General features: G+C 48.5%; 1 protein-coding gene across 1 annotated transcript in view; it reads left to right on the top strand.

The window, feature by feature from the left end:
- Positions 1-921: 921 nt before the first annotated feature.
- The window catches only part of rpgrip1l (RPGRIP1 like), a gene marked incomplete at its 5' end in the record, with an annotated part of 19,691 nt that continues 3,034 nt past the window's right edge, over positions 922-17,578 (top strand). Inside the window, 20 exons of the mRNA XM_079223458.1 lie at positions 922-991; positions 1,201-1,345; positions 1,963-2,273; positions 2,358-2,442; positions 2,607-2,750; positions 4,742-4,847; positions 7,468-7,614; positions 7,695-7,768; positions 8,920-9,047; positions 9,192-9,286; positions 9,393-9,440; positions 9,997-10,155; positions 10,295-10,412; positions 10,520-11,047; positions 11,271-11,359; positions 11,676-12,000; positions 12,841-13,019; positions 13,089-13,292; positions 14,130-14,274; positions 14,531-14,607. Coding sequence (XP_079079584.1) covers positions 922-991; positions 1,201-1,345; positions 1,963-2,273; positions 2,358-2,442; positions 2,607-2,750; positions 4,742-4,847; positions 7,468-7,614; positions 7,695-7,768; positions 8,920-9,047; positions 9,192-9,286; positions 9,393-9,440; positions 9,997-10,155; positions 10,295-10,412; positions 10,520-11,047; positions 11,271-11,359; positions 11,676-12,000; positions 12,841-13,019; positions 13,089-13,292; positions 14,130-14,274; positions 14,531-14,607 — 3,177 coding nt within the window. The remainder of the gene's footprint in view (positions 992-1,200; positions 1,346-1,962; positions 2,274-2,357; positions 2,443-2,606; positions 2,751-4,741; positions 4,848-7,467; positions 7,615-7,694; positions 7,769-8,919; positions 9,048-9,191; positions 9,287-9,392; positions 9,441-9,996; positions 10,156-10,294; positions 10,413-10,519; positions 11,048-11,270; positions 11,360-11,675; positions 12,001-12,840; positions 13,020-13,088; positions 13,293-14,129; positions 14,275-14,530; positions 14,608-17,578) is intronic.

The following is a 17,578-nucleotide window of genomic DNA, read 5'->3' as shown; positions in this document are numbered from 1 at the left end:
GAATAGTTCACGTTAACTATCTACTAAACCACACACACTATTATATATACATATCCGGACGTCACGTGATTTATTCCTGCAGACGGTTTGATCAAATCCCCGCAGACTCTATTAAATATCTGCCTTCCGGTCGGCTCACGTTCTGCTGCTCGGAGTTCTTCTGTAGAACTGCTAGCCGGTCCACCATGACACCAAGTGGAGGCAGCAGGGGGGGAGTCCTCTTGAGAGGAAACGGCTCTTTGTGTGTGTGGTGCCCAGTAACCTACAGCACTGGTTCTGACCTACAGCACTGGTTCTAAACTACAGCACTGGTTCTGACCTACAGTACTGGTTCTGACCTACAGTACTGGTTCTGACCTACAGCACTGGTTCTAAACTACAGCACTGGTTCTGACCTACAGTACTGGTTCTGACCTACAGCACTGGTTCTGACCTACAGCACTGGTTCTAACCTACAGCACTGGTTCTGACCTACAGTACTGGTTCTGACCTACAGCACTGGTTCTAAACTACAGCACTGGTTCTGACCTACAGTACTGGTTCTGACCTACAGCACTGGTTCTAAACTACAGCACTGGTTCTAGCCTACAGCACTGGTTCTCCAGCTGCACCACTGGTTCCTGTGCTCAGCCCAGTACTCGTGACCAGTGCAAATCATTCTTGTTGAGCGGAGCGCTGCCATCAGGGTCTGATGTAGTAGAACATATACATGCAGTTCATGAGCCTACACTCATATGTTATATATATATATATATATATATATATATATATATATATATATATATATATATATATATATATATATATTGAATTTGTTATAATGACTATTTGTAAAGGATGTTTTACTGTACGCTCATTTTAAATGTATAAAACAATGTTCACGTGATCCAGAACCAGAACATGACGTCCTGTTCTCCTCAGATGTTCAGCGCACTGGACGAGACGGCAGCAGACGTCCCGGTCAGAGACGTCCCGTCCCGGCTGGCAGCAGGTTGTTAGACATCATAATGATTCACATAATAACACGATGAAGAGGTTATAACTACTGGTAATAACACGATGGAGAGGTTATAACTACTGGTAATAACACGATGGAGAGGTTATAACTACTGGTAATAACACGATGGAGAGGTTATAACTACTGGTAATAACACGATGGAGAGCAGCATGAGAGAGTGTTGTTTTGTTTTCTGGTGACAGACCCGTTGGCCAATCAGAACGCTCGTGTACGGCAGGACGTGTCCCGGGTGTCCCGGGAGGAGCTGGAGGACCGGTTCCTCCGGGTCCACGAGGAGACGCTGGTCCTCAAGCGGCACGTCCACAAGCAGGAGGACAAGATCAAGAAGTGAGAACTACGTGTCCCATCATGCACCTCCACAGGCTCCTCCTCCTCATGGAAACCTACATGTCCAATCATGCACCTCCACAGGCTCTTCATCACAGCTATTATACTTAACTGAACTAAAATACATTCTTCTTCTTCCTCTTCCTCTTCTTCCTCTTCCTCTTCCTCTTCTTCCTCCTCTTCCTCCTCTTCCTCTTCTTCTTCTCCTTCTTCCTCTTCCTCTTCTTCTTCTCCTTCTTCCTCTTCTTCTTCTTCCTCTTCTTCTTCCTCTTCTTCTTCTTCTTCTTCTTCCTCTTCTTCTTCTTCTTCTTCTTCTTCTTCTTCTTCTTCTTCCTCTTCTTCTTCTTCCTCTTCTTCTTCCTCTTCCTCTTCTTCCTCTTCTTCCTCTTCCTCTTCTTCTTCTTCTTCTTCCTCTTCTTCTTCTTCTTCTTCTTCTTCCTCTTCTTCTTCCTCTTCTTCTTCTTCTTCTTCTTCCTCTTCTTCTTCTTCTTCCTCTTCTTCTTCTTCTTCCTCTTCTTCTTCTTCTTCTTCTTCTTCTTCCTCTTCTTCTTCTTCTTCTTCTTCTTCTTCTTCTTCTTCTTCTTCTTCTCCTCCTCTTCTTCTTCCTCCTCCTCCAGACTGGGCACTAAGCTGATGAGGCTGGTGAAGGATCGAGGCCGCATGGAGCAGCTGGCGCGGGGTGCAGACGGGCATGCGGGATGCAGCCCGGCGGTGTGCCGGCAGCGGGACGTGGAGATGGAGGAGCTGCTGGAGGAGCTGCAGGAGAAGGTGCGCAGCCTGCAAGCCGAGAACGAGGGCGTGAAGCGGCGCCTCCTGGTGGCCAAGCAGCAGCTGCTCGCCTCACACGGCAGGAGGGCGGCGCCCTACGGACGCGTCCCGCCGAGGGTCAACACGGGGCTCAAGAAGCCCCCGCAGGCGCCCCACAAGAGTAGGTCCTGGGTCCACGAGGCCAGAGTCCAGACCACATCTCAAACGGCCTGAACTGGTTCTGAACTGGTTCTGTCTCCTGCAGGTCCAGAGGGAGGAGCCAGACCCGGCCTCCTGCCGCGGTTCGGACACAGCCTGCTGGAGGAGGCCCGGGAGGAGGTCCGCAACCTGTGAGGCTCATATTATTATTATTATTATTATTATTATTATTATTATTATTATATGTATACATATTGTGAGAGCACGATACATATATACTATGCACATACATACATACATACATACATACATACATACATACATACATACATACATATGATCCTGTGTGGCCCAGAGAGCGCCTGCTGGAGCTCCAGAGGAGCAGCATGGAGGAGGTGCAGGCCGAGGCGGAGCAGCTGAGGGAGGAGCTGAGGAGGAAGGAGGCGCAGTACCAGGACCGACTGCTGCAGGTCCGGGAGCAGCACACCTCCAGACTGAGGTACCGGGAGTCTGATGCTCAGGGTTCTGAGTCACCTGAGACTACAGTCACTAAAGTCATGTGACTACAATCATGAAACTACAGTCATGTGACTACAATCATGAAACTACAGTCATGTGACTACAATCATGAGACTACAGTCAGACTATAGTCATATGCCCTACAATCATTAGACTACAGTCATGTGATCAATCATGAGACTACAGTCATGTGACTACAGTCATGAGACTACAGTCATGAGACTACAGTCATGTGACTACAGTCATGAGACTACAGTCATGTGACTACAGTCATGAGACCACCTACAGTCATGAGACTACAGTCATGTGACTACAGTCAGACTACAGTCATGAGACTACAGTCATGAGACTAGTCAGACTACAGTCATGTGACTACAATCTTGAGATTACAATCATGAGACTACAGTCAGACAACAGTCATGAGACTACAGTCATGAGACTGCAGTCATGCGACTACAGTCATGAGACTACAGTCATGTGACTACAGTCATGAGACTACAGTCATAAGAGTACAGTCAGACTATAGTCAGACTACAGTCATGTGACTACAATATTGAGATTACAATCATCAGACTACAGTCATGTGACTACAGTCATGCGACTACAGTCATGAGACTACAGTCATGAGACTACAGTCATGAGACTACAGTCAGACTATAGTCAGACTAAAGTCATGTGACTACAATCATGAAACTACAGTCATGTGACTACAATTTATGAGACTACAGTCAGACTATAGTCATATGCCCTACAGTCATGAGACTACAGTTAGACTACAGTCATGAGACTACAGTCATGAGACGACAGTCATGTGACTACAGTCATGAGACTACAGTCATGTGACTACAGTCATATGATCAGTCATGAGACTACAGTCATGAGACTACAGTCATGTGACTACAGTCATGTGACTACAGTCAGACTATAGTCATATGACCTACAGTCATGAGACTATAGTCATGAGACTACAGTCATGTGACCACAGTCAGACTACAGTCATGAGACTACAGTCATGTGACTACAGTCATGTGACTACAGTCATGTGACCACAGTCTTGAGACTACAGTCAGACTACAGTCATGAGACTACAGTCATGAGACTACAGTCATGTGACTACAGCCATGTGACTACAGCCATGTGACTACAGTCAGACTACAGTCATGAGACTACAGTCATGTGACTAGAGTCATAAGAATACAGTCAGACTATAGTCAGACTACAGTCATGTGACTACAATCATGAGACTAGTCAGACTACAGTCATCTGACTACAATCTTGAGATTACAATCATGAGACTACAGTCAGACTACAGTCATGCGACTACAGTCATGTGACTACAGTCATGAGACTACAGTCATGTGACCAGTCATGTGACCAGTCATGTGACTACAGTCATGAGACTACAGTCATGAGACTACAGTCATGTGACTACAGTCATGAGACCACCTACAGTCATGAGACTACATTCATGAGACTACAGTCAGACTACAGCCATGTGACTACAATCATGAGACTAGTCAGACTACAGTCATGTGACTACAGTCATGTGTCTACAATCTTGAGATTACAATCATGAGACTACAGTCATGAGACTACAGTCATGTGACTACAGTCATGAGACTACAGTCATGAGACTACAGTCAGACTACAGCCATGTGACTACAATCATGAGACTAGTCAGACTACAGTCATGTGACTACAGTCATGTGTCTACAATCTTGAGATTACAATCATGAGACTACAGTCATGTGACTACAGTCATGAGACTACAGTCATGAGACTACAATCATGAGACTACAGTCATGTGACTACAGTCATGAGACTACAGTCATGAGACTACAGTCAGACTATAGTCATATGCCCTACAGTCATGAGACTACAGTCATGTGACTACAGTCAGACTACAGTCATGAGACTACAGTCATGTGACCACAGTCCCAGCAGGTGGTCTAAGCTCTCTGGTGTCTCCAGGTCTCACGTCCACGGCAATGTGGAGATGATCAGACTGCAGAAGCAGCTTTCCATCAGGACGGACCGGACCGCGGAGCTGGAGGGACGCTTCCTGCAGCTGCAAGAGGTGAGTCCTCAAGACCAAGACCCTGACCAGCACTAGACTAGACCCAGTGTCCTCAAGACCAGGACCTGTACCAGCACTAGACTAGACCCAGTGTCCTCAAGACCAGGACCTGTACCAGCACTAGACTAGACCCAGTGTCGTCAAGACCAGAACCTGGACCAGCACTAGACTAGACCCATTGTCCTCAAGACCAGGACCTGTACCAGCACTAGACTAGACCCAGTGTCCTCAAGACCAGACCAGGACCTGTACCAGTACTAGACTAGACCCAGTGTCCTCAAGACCAGGACCTGTACCAGTACTAGACTAGACCCAGTGTCCTCAAGACCAGGACCTGGACCAGTACTAGACTAGACCCAGTGTCCTCAAGACCAGGACCTGTACCAGCACTAGAGTAGACCCAGTGTCCTCAAGACCAGACCAGGACCTGTACCAGCACTAGACTAGACCCAGTGTCCTCAAGACCAGACCAGGACCTGTACCAGCACTAGACTAGACTCAGTGTCCTCAAGACCAGGACCTGTACCAGCACTAGAGTAGACCCAGTATCCTCAAGACCAGACCAGGACCTGTACCAGCACTAGAGTAGACCCAGTGTCCTCAAGACCAGACCAGGACCTGTACCAGCACTAGAGTAGACCCAGTGTCCTCAAGACCAGGACCTGTACCAGTACTAGACTAGACCCAGTGTCCTCAAGACCAGGACCTGGACCAGTACTAGACTAGACCCAGTGTCCTCAAGACCAGGACCTGTACCAGCACTAGACTAGACTCAGTGTCCTCAAGACCAGACCAGGACCTGTACCAGCACTAGACTAGACCCAGTGTCCTCAAGACCAGACCAGGACCTGTACGAGCACTAGAGTAGACCCAGTGTCCTCAAGACCAGACCAGGACCTGTACCAGCACTAGAGTAGACCCAGTGTCCTCAAGACCAGACCAGGACCTGTACCAGCACTAGAGTAGACCCAGTGTCCTCAAGACCAGACCAGGACCTGGACCAGCACTAGACTAGACCCAGTGTCCTCAAGACCAGACCAGGACCTGTACCAGCACTAAGGTAGACCCAGTGTCCTCAGGACCAGACCAGGACCTGTACCAGCACTAGACTAGACCCAGTGTCCTCAAGACCAGACCAGGACCTGTACCAGCACTAGACTAGACTCAGTGTCCTCAAGACCAGGACCTGTACCAGCACTAGACTAGACCCAGTGTCCTCAAGACCAGGACCTGTACCAGCACTAGACTAGACTCAGTGTCCTCAAGACCAGGACCTGGACCAGTACTAGACTAGACCCAGTGTCCTCAAGACCAGGACCTGTACCAGCACTAGAGTAGACCCAGTGTCCTCAAGACCAGACCAGGACCTGTACCAGCACTAGAGTAGACCCAGTGTCCTCAAGACCAGGACCTGTACCAGTACTAGACTAGACCCAGTGTCCTCAAGACCAGGACCTGGACCAGTACTAGACTAGACCCAGTGTCCTCAAGACCAGGACCTGTACCAGCACTAGACTAGACTCAGTGTCCTCAAGACCAGACCAGGACCTGTACCAGCACTAGACTAGACCCAGTGTCCTCAAGACCAGGACCTGTACCAGCACTAGAGTAGACCCAGTGTCCTCAAGACCAGACCAGGCCCTGTACCAGCACTAGAGTAGACCCAGTGTCCTCAAGACCAGACCAGGACCTGGACCAGCACTAGGCTAGACCCAGTGTCCTCAAGACCAGACCAGGACCTGGACCAGCACTAGACTAGACTCAGTGTCCTCAAGACCAGGACCTGTACCAGCACTAGAGTAGACCCAGTGTCCTCAAGACCAGACCAGGACCTGTACCAGCACTAGAGTAGACCCAGTGTCCTCAAGACCAGGACCTGGACCAGTACTAGACTAGACCCAGTGTCCTCAAGACCAGACCAGGACCTGTACCAGCACTAGACTAGACTCAGTGTCCTCAAGACCAGGACCTGGACCAGTACTAGACTAGACCCAGTGTCCTCAAGACCAGGACCTGTACCAGCACTAGAGTAGACCCAGTGTCCTCAAGACCAGACCAGGACCTGTACCAGCACTAGAGTAGACCCAGTGTCCTCAAGACCAGGACCTGTACCAGTACTAGACTAGACCCAGTGTCCTCAAGACCAGGACCTGGACCAGTACTAGACTAGACCCAGTGTCCTCAAGACCAGGACCTGTACCAGCACTAGACTAGACTCAGTGTCCTCAAGACCAGACCAGGACCTGTACCAGCACTAGACTAGACCCAGTGTCCTCAAGACCAGGACCTGTACCAGCACTAGAGTAGACCCAGTGTCCTCAAGACCAGACCAGGCCCTGTACCAGCACTAGAGTAGACCCAGTGTCCTCAAGACCAGACCAGGACCTGGACCAGCACTAGGCTAGACCCAGTGTCCTCAAGACCAGACCAGGACCTGGACCAGCACTAGACTAGACCCAGTGTCCTCAGGACCAGACCAGGACCTAGACCAGCACTAAGGTAGACTCAGTGTCCTCAGGACCAGACCAGGACCTAGACCAGCACTAAGGTAGACTCAGTGTCCTCAGGACCAGACCAGGACCTGGACCAGACCTGCTTCACACGGTGTGGTGTCTCTCAGAGCCAGAGGGCCCTGAAGGTGGCTCACGAGGCCGCGATGCTGAAGGTGGACCAGTTGTCGGCTCAGCTGAAGGCCGAAAGGCAGAGGAGTCTGGACCTGGAGGGGCGCCTGCAGACCGGGTCCGTCTCCAGGCTGCAGCTGGACCAGGTGAGACCGCGTGTTCGATCCCCGCAGTGAAGCCGCCGCGTCCCCGTCGTGTAACGCCGTCTCTCCTCTGCTGGGTGAAGCTGCAGGACCGGGTCAGCGAGCTGGAGCAGGAGCGAGACCTGCTGAAGGACCACAACGACCAGCTGGTCCACAGGTGAGCCATGCAACCTGAACCCTGGTCACCCTGAACCCAGGTCAACCTGCACCCAGGTCACCCTGAACCTAGGTCAACCTGAACCCAGGTCAATCTGAACCCTGAACCCAGGTTAACCTGAACTGGGTCCACTCGGTGCTGCTGGTAGATGTAGTCCTGATTACTGGTCCAGAAAGGGGTTCCTCCTGCTTCAGGGTCGAAGTCAGAGGAACTAAAGAACCTGAGGAGACACATGGAGAGCCCCTCAGCTCCAGACCCCTTTAGTCCCTTTTATACTGTTTTTAACCCCTTTAGTCCCTTTTAGACCCCTTTAGACCCATTTTAGAGCCGTCAGACCCTTAGAACCCTTGGGAGCCTTTAGACCCCTTAGTACCTTTTAGAGCCTTCAGAGCTTTTAGAGTCTTTAAACCCTTAGAACCCTTGGAGCCTTTAGACCCTTTGTACCTTTTAGAGCCTTTAGACCCCAGCGTTTGACTCGGGTCCTCAGCAGAGTTCACAGACGCGGCACTACAGCTGGTGGAGCTCTGGCAGGCAGAAGCAATGCATGCTGGTACATGTAGGCTCCACAAGCAGCTGAGGGATTATTGCTTCAGCAGCACTGTTCGGAACCCACAAGAAAGACCTGTGTGTTTCATTCTAGCTAATGCTAAGCTAACTTATTCTGTGTTTCATTCTAGGTAATGCTAAGCTAACGTCTTATGTGATTCATTCTAGCTAATGCTAAGCTAACGTGTTGTGTGACTCATTCCAGCTAGTGCTAAGCTAACGTGTCGCGTGACTCATTCTAACTAATGCTAAGCTAATGTGTCGTGTGACTCATTCTAGCTAATCCTAAAATAACGTGTCGCTTGACTCATTCTAACTCATGCTAAGCTAATGTGTCGTGTGACTCATTCTAACTCATGCTAAGCTAACGTGTCGCATGACTCATTCTAACTCATGCTAAGCTAGTATCTCGTGTGACTCATTCTAGCTAATGCTAAGCTAACGTGTCGTGTTACACATTCTAGCTAATGCTAAGCTAATGTGTCGTGTGACTCATTGTAGCTAATGCTAAGCTAACATCTTGTGTGACTCATTGTAGCTAATGCTAAGCTAACATGACGTGTGACTCATCCTAGCTAATGCTAAGCTAACGTGTCGTGACTCAGGGCCTTTGACGGGCAGCAGAGGACTCAACCTCAGGAGCTGCAGCTGCAGATCGCTCAGCTGGAGGCGGCGCTGAAGGCCGACCTGCTGGACAAGAACCAGATTCTGGACCAGATCAAAGCAGAGAGAGGTTCTGTTCACGTTCATTCATAATAATAATAATAACGTAATCACATCAAAGCAGAGAAAGGTTCTGTTCACGAGCTTTAACGTTCATTGTTATTATTAATAATAATAATAATAATAATAGTAATAATAATAATATATTTCTCAGACACCAACGAGAAGCTGACAGAAGACAACAGGAGACTTGGTCTTGAGTTGGTGGAGCAGAAGCAGCAGCTGGAGAAGCTGCAGGTCTGCAGCAGAGTGAGGATGAAGTTCATAACCATAACAACAACAACAACAATAACCATAACAATTACAACAACAACAGGCTCTCATTCAAAGCTTCCTGCTGTTGTGTTTCCTGAAGGAGGAGCTCCACGAGGACGACCTCACCCAGGATCTGATGCTGCTTCAGGTAACACACCTGGAGGGAGGAGAGAGAGAGAGGGAACCAGTATGGACCAGCATGAACCAGCATGTACCATACTGGTTCTTACTAGTTCATGCTGGTTCACACTGGTTCATACTAGTTCATGCTGGTTCACACTGGTTCATAGTGGTTCATGCTGGTCCATACTGGTTCATGCTTTTTCATACTGGTTCATGCTGGTTCATACTAGTTCATGCTGGTTCACACTGGTTCACACTGGTTCATAGTGATTCATGCTGGTCCATACTGGTTCATGCTTGTTCATACTGGTTCATGCTTTTTCATACTAGTTCATGCTGGTTCATACTAGTTCATACTGGTTCATACTGGTTCATGCTTGTTCATACTGGTTCATGCTGGTTCATGCTTGTTCATACTGGTTCATGCTGGTCCATGCTGGTTCACACTGGTTCATACTGGTTCATGTTGGTCCATACTGGTCCATGCTGGTTCATACTAGTTCATGCTGGTTCACACTGGTTCATACTGGTTCATGCTGGTTCATGTTGGTCCATACTGGTCCATGCTGGTCTCCCAACAGAAGCGTCAGTCCCAGAGGAGTGGAGATCTGGTCTTCCTGCAGGAGGTGCAGGAGGGAGGAGGCTCAGAGCTCAGAGCCGCTCACGCTGAGACCATCCAGGAGCTGCAGAAGACCCGGAACCTGCTCCACATGGAGGCCCGGATCAGCCAGGACTACCAGGTGAGCTCACCTGTAGGCCAGAACACACAGCCTTCACCTGTAGGTCTCGGCTAAACGAGTCAGAACACACAGCCTTCACCTGTAGGGTCTAAGCGGGTTCTTCTGGAGGGTAACGTGTGACCCGGTTGTCTGTGTGGAGGCGGAGCTTCAGGCAGCGCTGGAGAAGATGGCGGCCGACAGAGCGGCGTGTGAGCAGCAGCTGCAGCGTCAGGCGGCGCTGCTGGAGTCCAGAACCACCAAGGTCCAGAGACTGGAAGGTATTGACCCGTCGGCACCGGAGGTTTGATCTGTGTTGCTTTTTCATCTCTGATCACTTCCTCCTCCTCTTCCTCTTCCTCCTCTTCCTCCTCGTCCTCTTCCTCAGCTCAGCTCCGTGACGTGGTCTACCGCAGAAACCCGTCTGCGTTCCGACCAGCTGATGAAGACGAGGCTGCAGGTGTGGTTCTGGGAGCAGGAGAGAACCTGGTTCTGGATGCAGGAGAGAACCTGGTTCTGGGAGCAGGGGAGAACCCGGTTCTGGATGCAGGAGAGAACCCGGTTCTGGGAGCAGGAGAGAACCTGGTGGAGCTGCAGCTGGTCGGTGCCACGCTGTCCCCGGCCGCCCTGCAGGCTCTGGGAGACGAACCCTCCACCTTCTGCACCTACAGCTTCTACCTGTTCGAGCCGCACGCCACCCCGGTGGCGGCGGGCCGCCGGCCGGCCTACGGGTTCACGTCCCGCTATGTGGTGACGGTGGACCAGCAGCTGCTGGACTTCCTGCGGTCCGGCTGCGTGACCCTGGAGCTGCACCAGGCGCTGGGCCTGGACTGGAGGACGCTGGCCAGAGGACGTATCCCAATGCAGCCGCTGCTGCTGCAGCACGGACCGGTCACCGGGTCACTGGCGCTGGTCGGTGAGTCTGAGGCCACGAGGAGGGAGGAGGAGGGAGATAAGCAGACAGGGAGATAGGGAGATAAGGAGACAAGCAGACAAAGCGACAAAAAGACAAAGAAATATAGAGACAAGAAGACAAAAAGTCAAAGATACATGGAGTCAGAGACAAGGAGACAAAGAGTATTCATAAGTAGTATAATATATACTATATTTGACTGAATGAAGATGTTTCGGTCCTCCAGGTGTGTCTGAGGAGACTCGGTCCTTCGGCTCGGTGGACTACTGGCTGAGGCTGAAACTCCCGATGATGGAGCTGAACCACCAGCAGCAGGTACCAGCCTCTGATTCTGTAGCTCCAGATGTACAGGTACCAGCCTCTGATTCTGTAGCTCCAGGTGTACAGGTACCAGCCTCTGATTCTGTAGCTCCAGGTGTACAGGTACCAGCCTCTGATTCTGTAGCTCCAGGTGTACAGGTACCAGCCTCTGATTCTGTAGCTCCAGGTGTACAGGTACCAGCCTCTGATTCTGTAGCTCCAGGTGTACAGGTACCAGCCTCCGTCAGCCGGGGGTCTGATTCTGTAGCTCCAGGTGTACAGGGTACCTGTACCTGGTAGCCTCCAGTAACCTGTGGTTGTTCTCCTGCAGCCTCCCGGCTGGAACGAGCTCCTCATCACGGTCCACCGCTGCAGAGACCTGAAGGAGTCCGGCTCCCGGCGGCCGAGCCCCTACGTGGTCTACAAGTTCTACGACTTCCCCGACTACCCGACCCCCACCGTGCAGGACTGCTGCGACCCAGCCCTGGACGACCTCCAGTCCTTCTCCGTCTCGCTGGACGCAGACCTGCACCGCTACCTGAGGGCCGAGGCCCTGCAGCTCTACGTGTTCGACGACCAGCAGGAGCAGATGGACGCGTACCTGGGGAAGAGCCGGGTGCTTCTGCTGCCTCTGAGCCGGGACCAGGGGGTCTCAGGTGAGCCAGGAAGGGAATAATATACACCGTCTTAAAGCTACAAGCATGTATAGATATATTATATATATTATACACCGTCTTAAAGCTGCAAGCATGTATAGATATATTATATATATTATACACCGTCTTAAAGCTGCAAGCATGTGTATATATATATATATATATATATATATATATATATATATATATATATATATATATATCAGCTCAGCTGGTTGTGCAGCCTGACAGCAGCGGGAAGGAAGGACTTTCGGTTCCTCTTCTTCAGACACCGGGGAGGAATCAGCCGGTTATATTATTTATATATATATATATATATATATATATATATATATATATATATATATATATATATATATATATATATATATATATACACATACATACATACATACACATACCTGAACCCTCAGTTCTCAGGTCTCAGGGTTCAGGTCTCAGTTCTCTCTTGGTCCACAGGGTTCAGGTCTCAGGTCTCAGGGTTCAGTTCTCAGGTCTCAGGGTTCAGTTCTCAGGTCTCAGGGTTCAGGTCTCAGTTCTCTCTTGGTCCACAGGGTTCAGGTCTCAGGTCTCAGGGTTCAGGTCTCAGGTCTCTCTTGGTCCACAGGGTTCAGGTCTCAGGTCTCAGGGTTCAGTTCTCAGGTCTCAGGGTTCAGTTCTCAGGTCTCAGGGTTCAGGTCTCAGTTCTCTCTTGGTCCACAGGGTTCAGGTCTCAGGTCTCAGGGTTCAGGTCTCAGTTCTCTCTTGGTCCACAGGGTTCAGGTCTCAGGTCTCAGGGTTCAGGTCTCAGGTCTCTCTTGGTCCACAGGTCTCAGGTCTCAGGTCTCTCTTGGTCCACAGGAGCGTTCCCGCTGACCGACCCCTCCGGACTCGCCGCCGGCCTCATTGAGGTGACGCTGAAGTGGAGGTCCACCTACGTCCCTCCATCAGCCTCCATCATGGCCGCCGAGGAGGAGGAAGAGGCGCTGCAGGAGGAAGGCAGACCCCCCGTCTCGCTCCCTGAGGCCTCCGGGTCAAAGGTCGGTCGACGGGTTGGAGCAAGTTGTGCTCTCAAGTCGACAAGCTGCTGAATGTTTTCTTCCCTTCAGGCCGAGCCGCTGGAGCTCAGCCTAAGGACCAGACCGGAGGACGGGCCGGCTGCCAAGAAGGTCTCCTTTGTGGACCCCTTAGTGCTGGAGGACCAGGAGGACCAGGAGGACCAGGAGGACCAGGGGGACCAGGAGGACCAGGGGGACCAGGAGGACCAGGAGGACCAGGAGGACCAGGGGGACCAGGAGGACCAGGAGGACCAGGTGAGTCGACTTGCCGAAAATACGTTCAAATCACACATCATCATCATCATCATCATCATCATCATCATCTTCATATTCATCGTCAGCTGTTAACAGGGCATTGGATTTAACCTTTAAAAACACTTCTTAAAACCTTTTGGGAGCCAGCGCCCCTGAAGCTCTTCCCAAGTCCTCCATCGATACAGAGCTGCAGAGCCTTACAAGAGCATATACGTCCATGTTCATGTTTATGACACAATTCAACCATACATATTAACATAAACCATAAATGTGACCTAGTGGTGGAGGCAGTAGAACATGTTCTAGTGCCTCCACCACTAGAACATGTTCTAGTGGAGGCAGTAGAACATGGTTGTGAGTGTTATCTTGTAAATGTTCCACACTCCTTCAGTCTTCACCCATGAAGGAGGAACCCTTGAGGTGGAAGGAGGAACCTTGGGGTGGAAGGAGGAACCCTTAGGGTAGAAGGAGGAACCTTGGGGTGGAAGGAGGAACCCTTGGGGTGGATTGAGGAACCCTTGGGTTGGAAGGAGGAACCCTTGGGGTGGAAGGAGGAACCCTTGGGGTGGATTGAGGAACCCTTGGGTTGGAAGGAGGAACCCTTGGGGTGGATGGAGGAACCCTTGGGGTGGAAGGAGGAACCCTTGGGGTAGAAGGAGAAACCTTGGGGTGGAAGGAGTAACCTTGGGGTGGACGGAGGAACCCTTGAGGTGGAAGGAGGAACCTTGGGGTGGAAGGAGGAACCCTTGGGGTGGAAGGAGGAACCTTGGGGTGCATGTGGGTGCTTTGACGCTTCCTCTGCAGGAGAACACCTGCTGACTGACTCTGTGTCTGCAGGTGAGCTCAGCTCGTCTTCCTCGCAGCGCCGCAGAGGAAGAGGACGAAGAGGAGGAAGAGTCTCACTTCTCTGAAGGCCAGCTGGACCCGGCCGGCTCTCCGTCTCATTCTGACGACTCGGAAGTGTCTGAGGACATCGTGGAAGGTGAGGAAGACCTCTGATGAAGGCTGAAGATAAACAAGGGGTGTTATTGTTTTTGTTATTCCATCTCTGCTCCTTTGTGCTGGATCCTCCACACATGTTTGTTAGTAATGGAGGCAAATGTTTTTGTTTTCTCACCGTGGTTCCGGAGCAGAGGCGTAAATATTGAATGTGGTCAATAATGTGGTCAATAATCTTCCGAGCAGCCTTCATGCGTGTTGAGGAGGCTCCTCTGAGGGAACCTGTACTGTGTTTACAGACCTGCAGGATCCCAGTGAGGCCTCTCCGTCCGACAGCGATGACGGCATCGTCCACGGGCGCACGGCGGGGAGGAAGGTGAGCCTCATGTGGAGCTTATTTTGGTCGGCTCCTCTTCGATCGTGGTCTGAGTAAACACCAGCAGAAGAACTGCTTCACATTACCCAGCAGCATTAGCGGCAGAACAGAGATGCACACATTCACCAGAGCCAACCGGAGCAGTCAGGAGAAGACGAGCAGCAGATTGTAGACGCACAAGTGAACACGAGTCTAATGTGTTTAATGTTCCCATCGGGGAGAGGAGAGGCAGCGCTTCATTCCTACAACCACATCTACCACAACCACCACATATACTACATCTACTACATCTACTACAACCTCTACATCTACTACAACCACTACATCTACATCTACTACAACCACCACATCTACATCTACTACATCTACTACAACCACATCTACTACCTCTACTACATCTACTACATCTACATCTACATCTACCACATCTACTACATCTACCACATCTACTACATCTACTACATCTACATCTACTACATCTACATCTACTACATCCACATCTACCACATTTACATCTACTACATCTACTACATCTACATCTACTAAATCCACATCTACTTCATCCACATCTACTACATCTACTACATCTACATCTACTACATCTACTACAACCACCACATCTACTACATCTACTACATCTACTACAACCACTACATCTACATCTACTACATCTACTACAACCACTACATCTACATCTATTACATCTACTACAACCACTACATCTACATCTACTACATCTACTACAACCACATCTACTACCACTACTACATCTACTACATCCACATCTACTACATCTACTACATCTAAATCTACTAAATCTACATCTACTACATCTACATCTACTACATCTACATCTACTACATCTACTACATCTACATCATCTACATCTACTACATCTACTACAACCACTACATCTACATCTACTACATCTACTACAACCACTACATCTACATCTACTACATCTACTACATCTACATCTATTACATCTACTACAACCACTACATCTACATCTACTACATCGACTACAACCACATCTACTACCACTAATACATCCACTACATCCACATCTACTACATGTACTACATCTAAATCTACTACATCTACTACATCTACATCTACTACATCTACATCTACTACATCTACATCATCCACATCTACTACATCTACATCATCCACATCTACTACATCTACATCAACTACATCCACATCTACTACATCCACATCTACCACATCTACTACATCTACATCTACTACATCTACTACATCCACATCTACTACATCCACATCTACCACATCTACTACATCCACATCTACTACATCCACTACATCCACATCTACTACATCCACTACATCTACATCTACTACATCGACATCTACTACATCTACTACATCTACATCTACTACATATACTACATCTACATCTACTACATCTCCATCTACTACATCCACTACATCCACATCTACTACATCCACTACATCTACATCTACTACATCTACTACATCTACATCTACTACATCCACTACATCCACATCTACTACATCTACATATACTACATCCACTACATCTACATCTACTACATCTACATCTACTACATCCACTACATCTACATCTACTACATCTACATCTACTACATATACTACATCTACATCTACTACATATACTACATCTACATCTACTACATATGCTACATCTACATCTACTACATCTACATCTACTACATATACTACATCTACATCTACTACATCCAGATCTACGACATCTACATCTACTACATCTACATCTACTACATCCACATCTACTACATCTACATCTACCACATCTACTACATCTACATCTACTACATCTACTACATCTACATCTACTACATCCAGATCTACTACATCCACATCTACTACATCTACTACATCCACATCTACTACATCTACATCTACCACATCTACTACATCTACTACATCTACATCCACATCTACTACATCTACATCTACCACATCTACTACATCTACTACATCTACATCTACTACATCTACATCTACTACATCTACATCTACTACATCTACATCTACTACATCCACATCTACTACATCTACTACATCTACTACATCTACATCTACGACATCTACATCTACTACATCTACATCTACTACATCCAGATCTACTACATCCACATCTACTACATCTACATCTACTACATCCACATCTACTACATCATCTACATCTACTACATCTACATCTACTACATGTACCACATCTACTACATCCACATATACTACATCCACATCTACTACATCCACATCTACTACATCTACATCTACTACATCTACATCTACTACATGTACCACATCTACTACATCTACTACATCCACATCTACTGCATGTACCACATCTACTACATCCACATCTACTACATCCACATCTACTGCATCCACATCTACCACATCTACTACATCCACATCTACCACATCTACTACATCTACTACATCCACATCTACTGCATCCACATCTACCACATCTACTACATCTACATCTACTACATCCACATCTACTACATCCACATCTACCACATCTACTACATATACATCTACTACATCTACTACATCTACATCTACCACATCTACTACATCTACATCTACTACATCTACTACATCCACATCTACTACATCCACATCTACTACATCTACATCTACTTCATCTACATCTACTACATCTACATCTACTACATCCACATCTACTACATCATCTACATCTACTACATCCACATCTGCCACATCTACTACATTTACTACTCTACTACATCTACATCTACTACATCTACATCTACTACATCCACATCTGCCACATCTACTACATCTACTACATCTACATCTACTACAACTACATCATCTACATCTACTACATCCACATCTACTACATCCACATCTACTACATCTACATCTACTACATCTACATCTGCCACATCTACTACATCTACAT

The sequence above is a fragment of the Taurulus bubalis genome (genome assembly GCF_910589615.1).
Source record: "Taurulus bubalis genome assembly, chromosome: 9".
Lineage (NCBI taxonomy): Eukaryota > Metazoa > Chordata > Actinopteri > Perciformes > Cottidae > Taurulus > Taurulus bubalis.
Note: the sequence above shows the minus strand (reverse complement) of the source record. Positions and strands in the feature narration are given on the sequence as shown.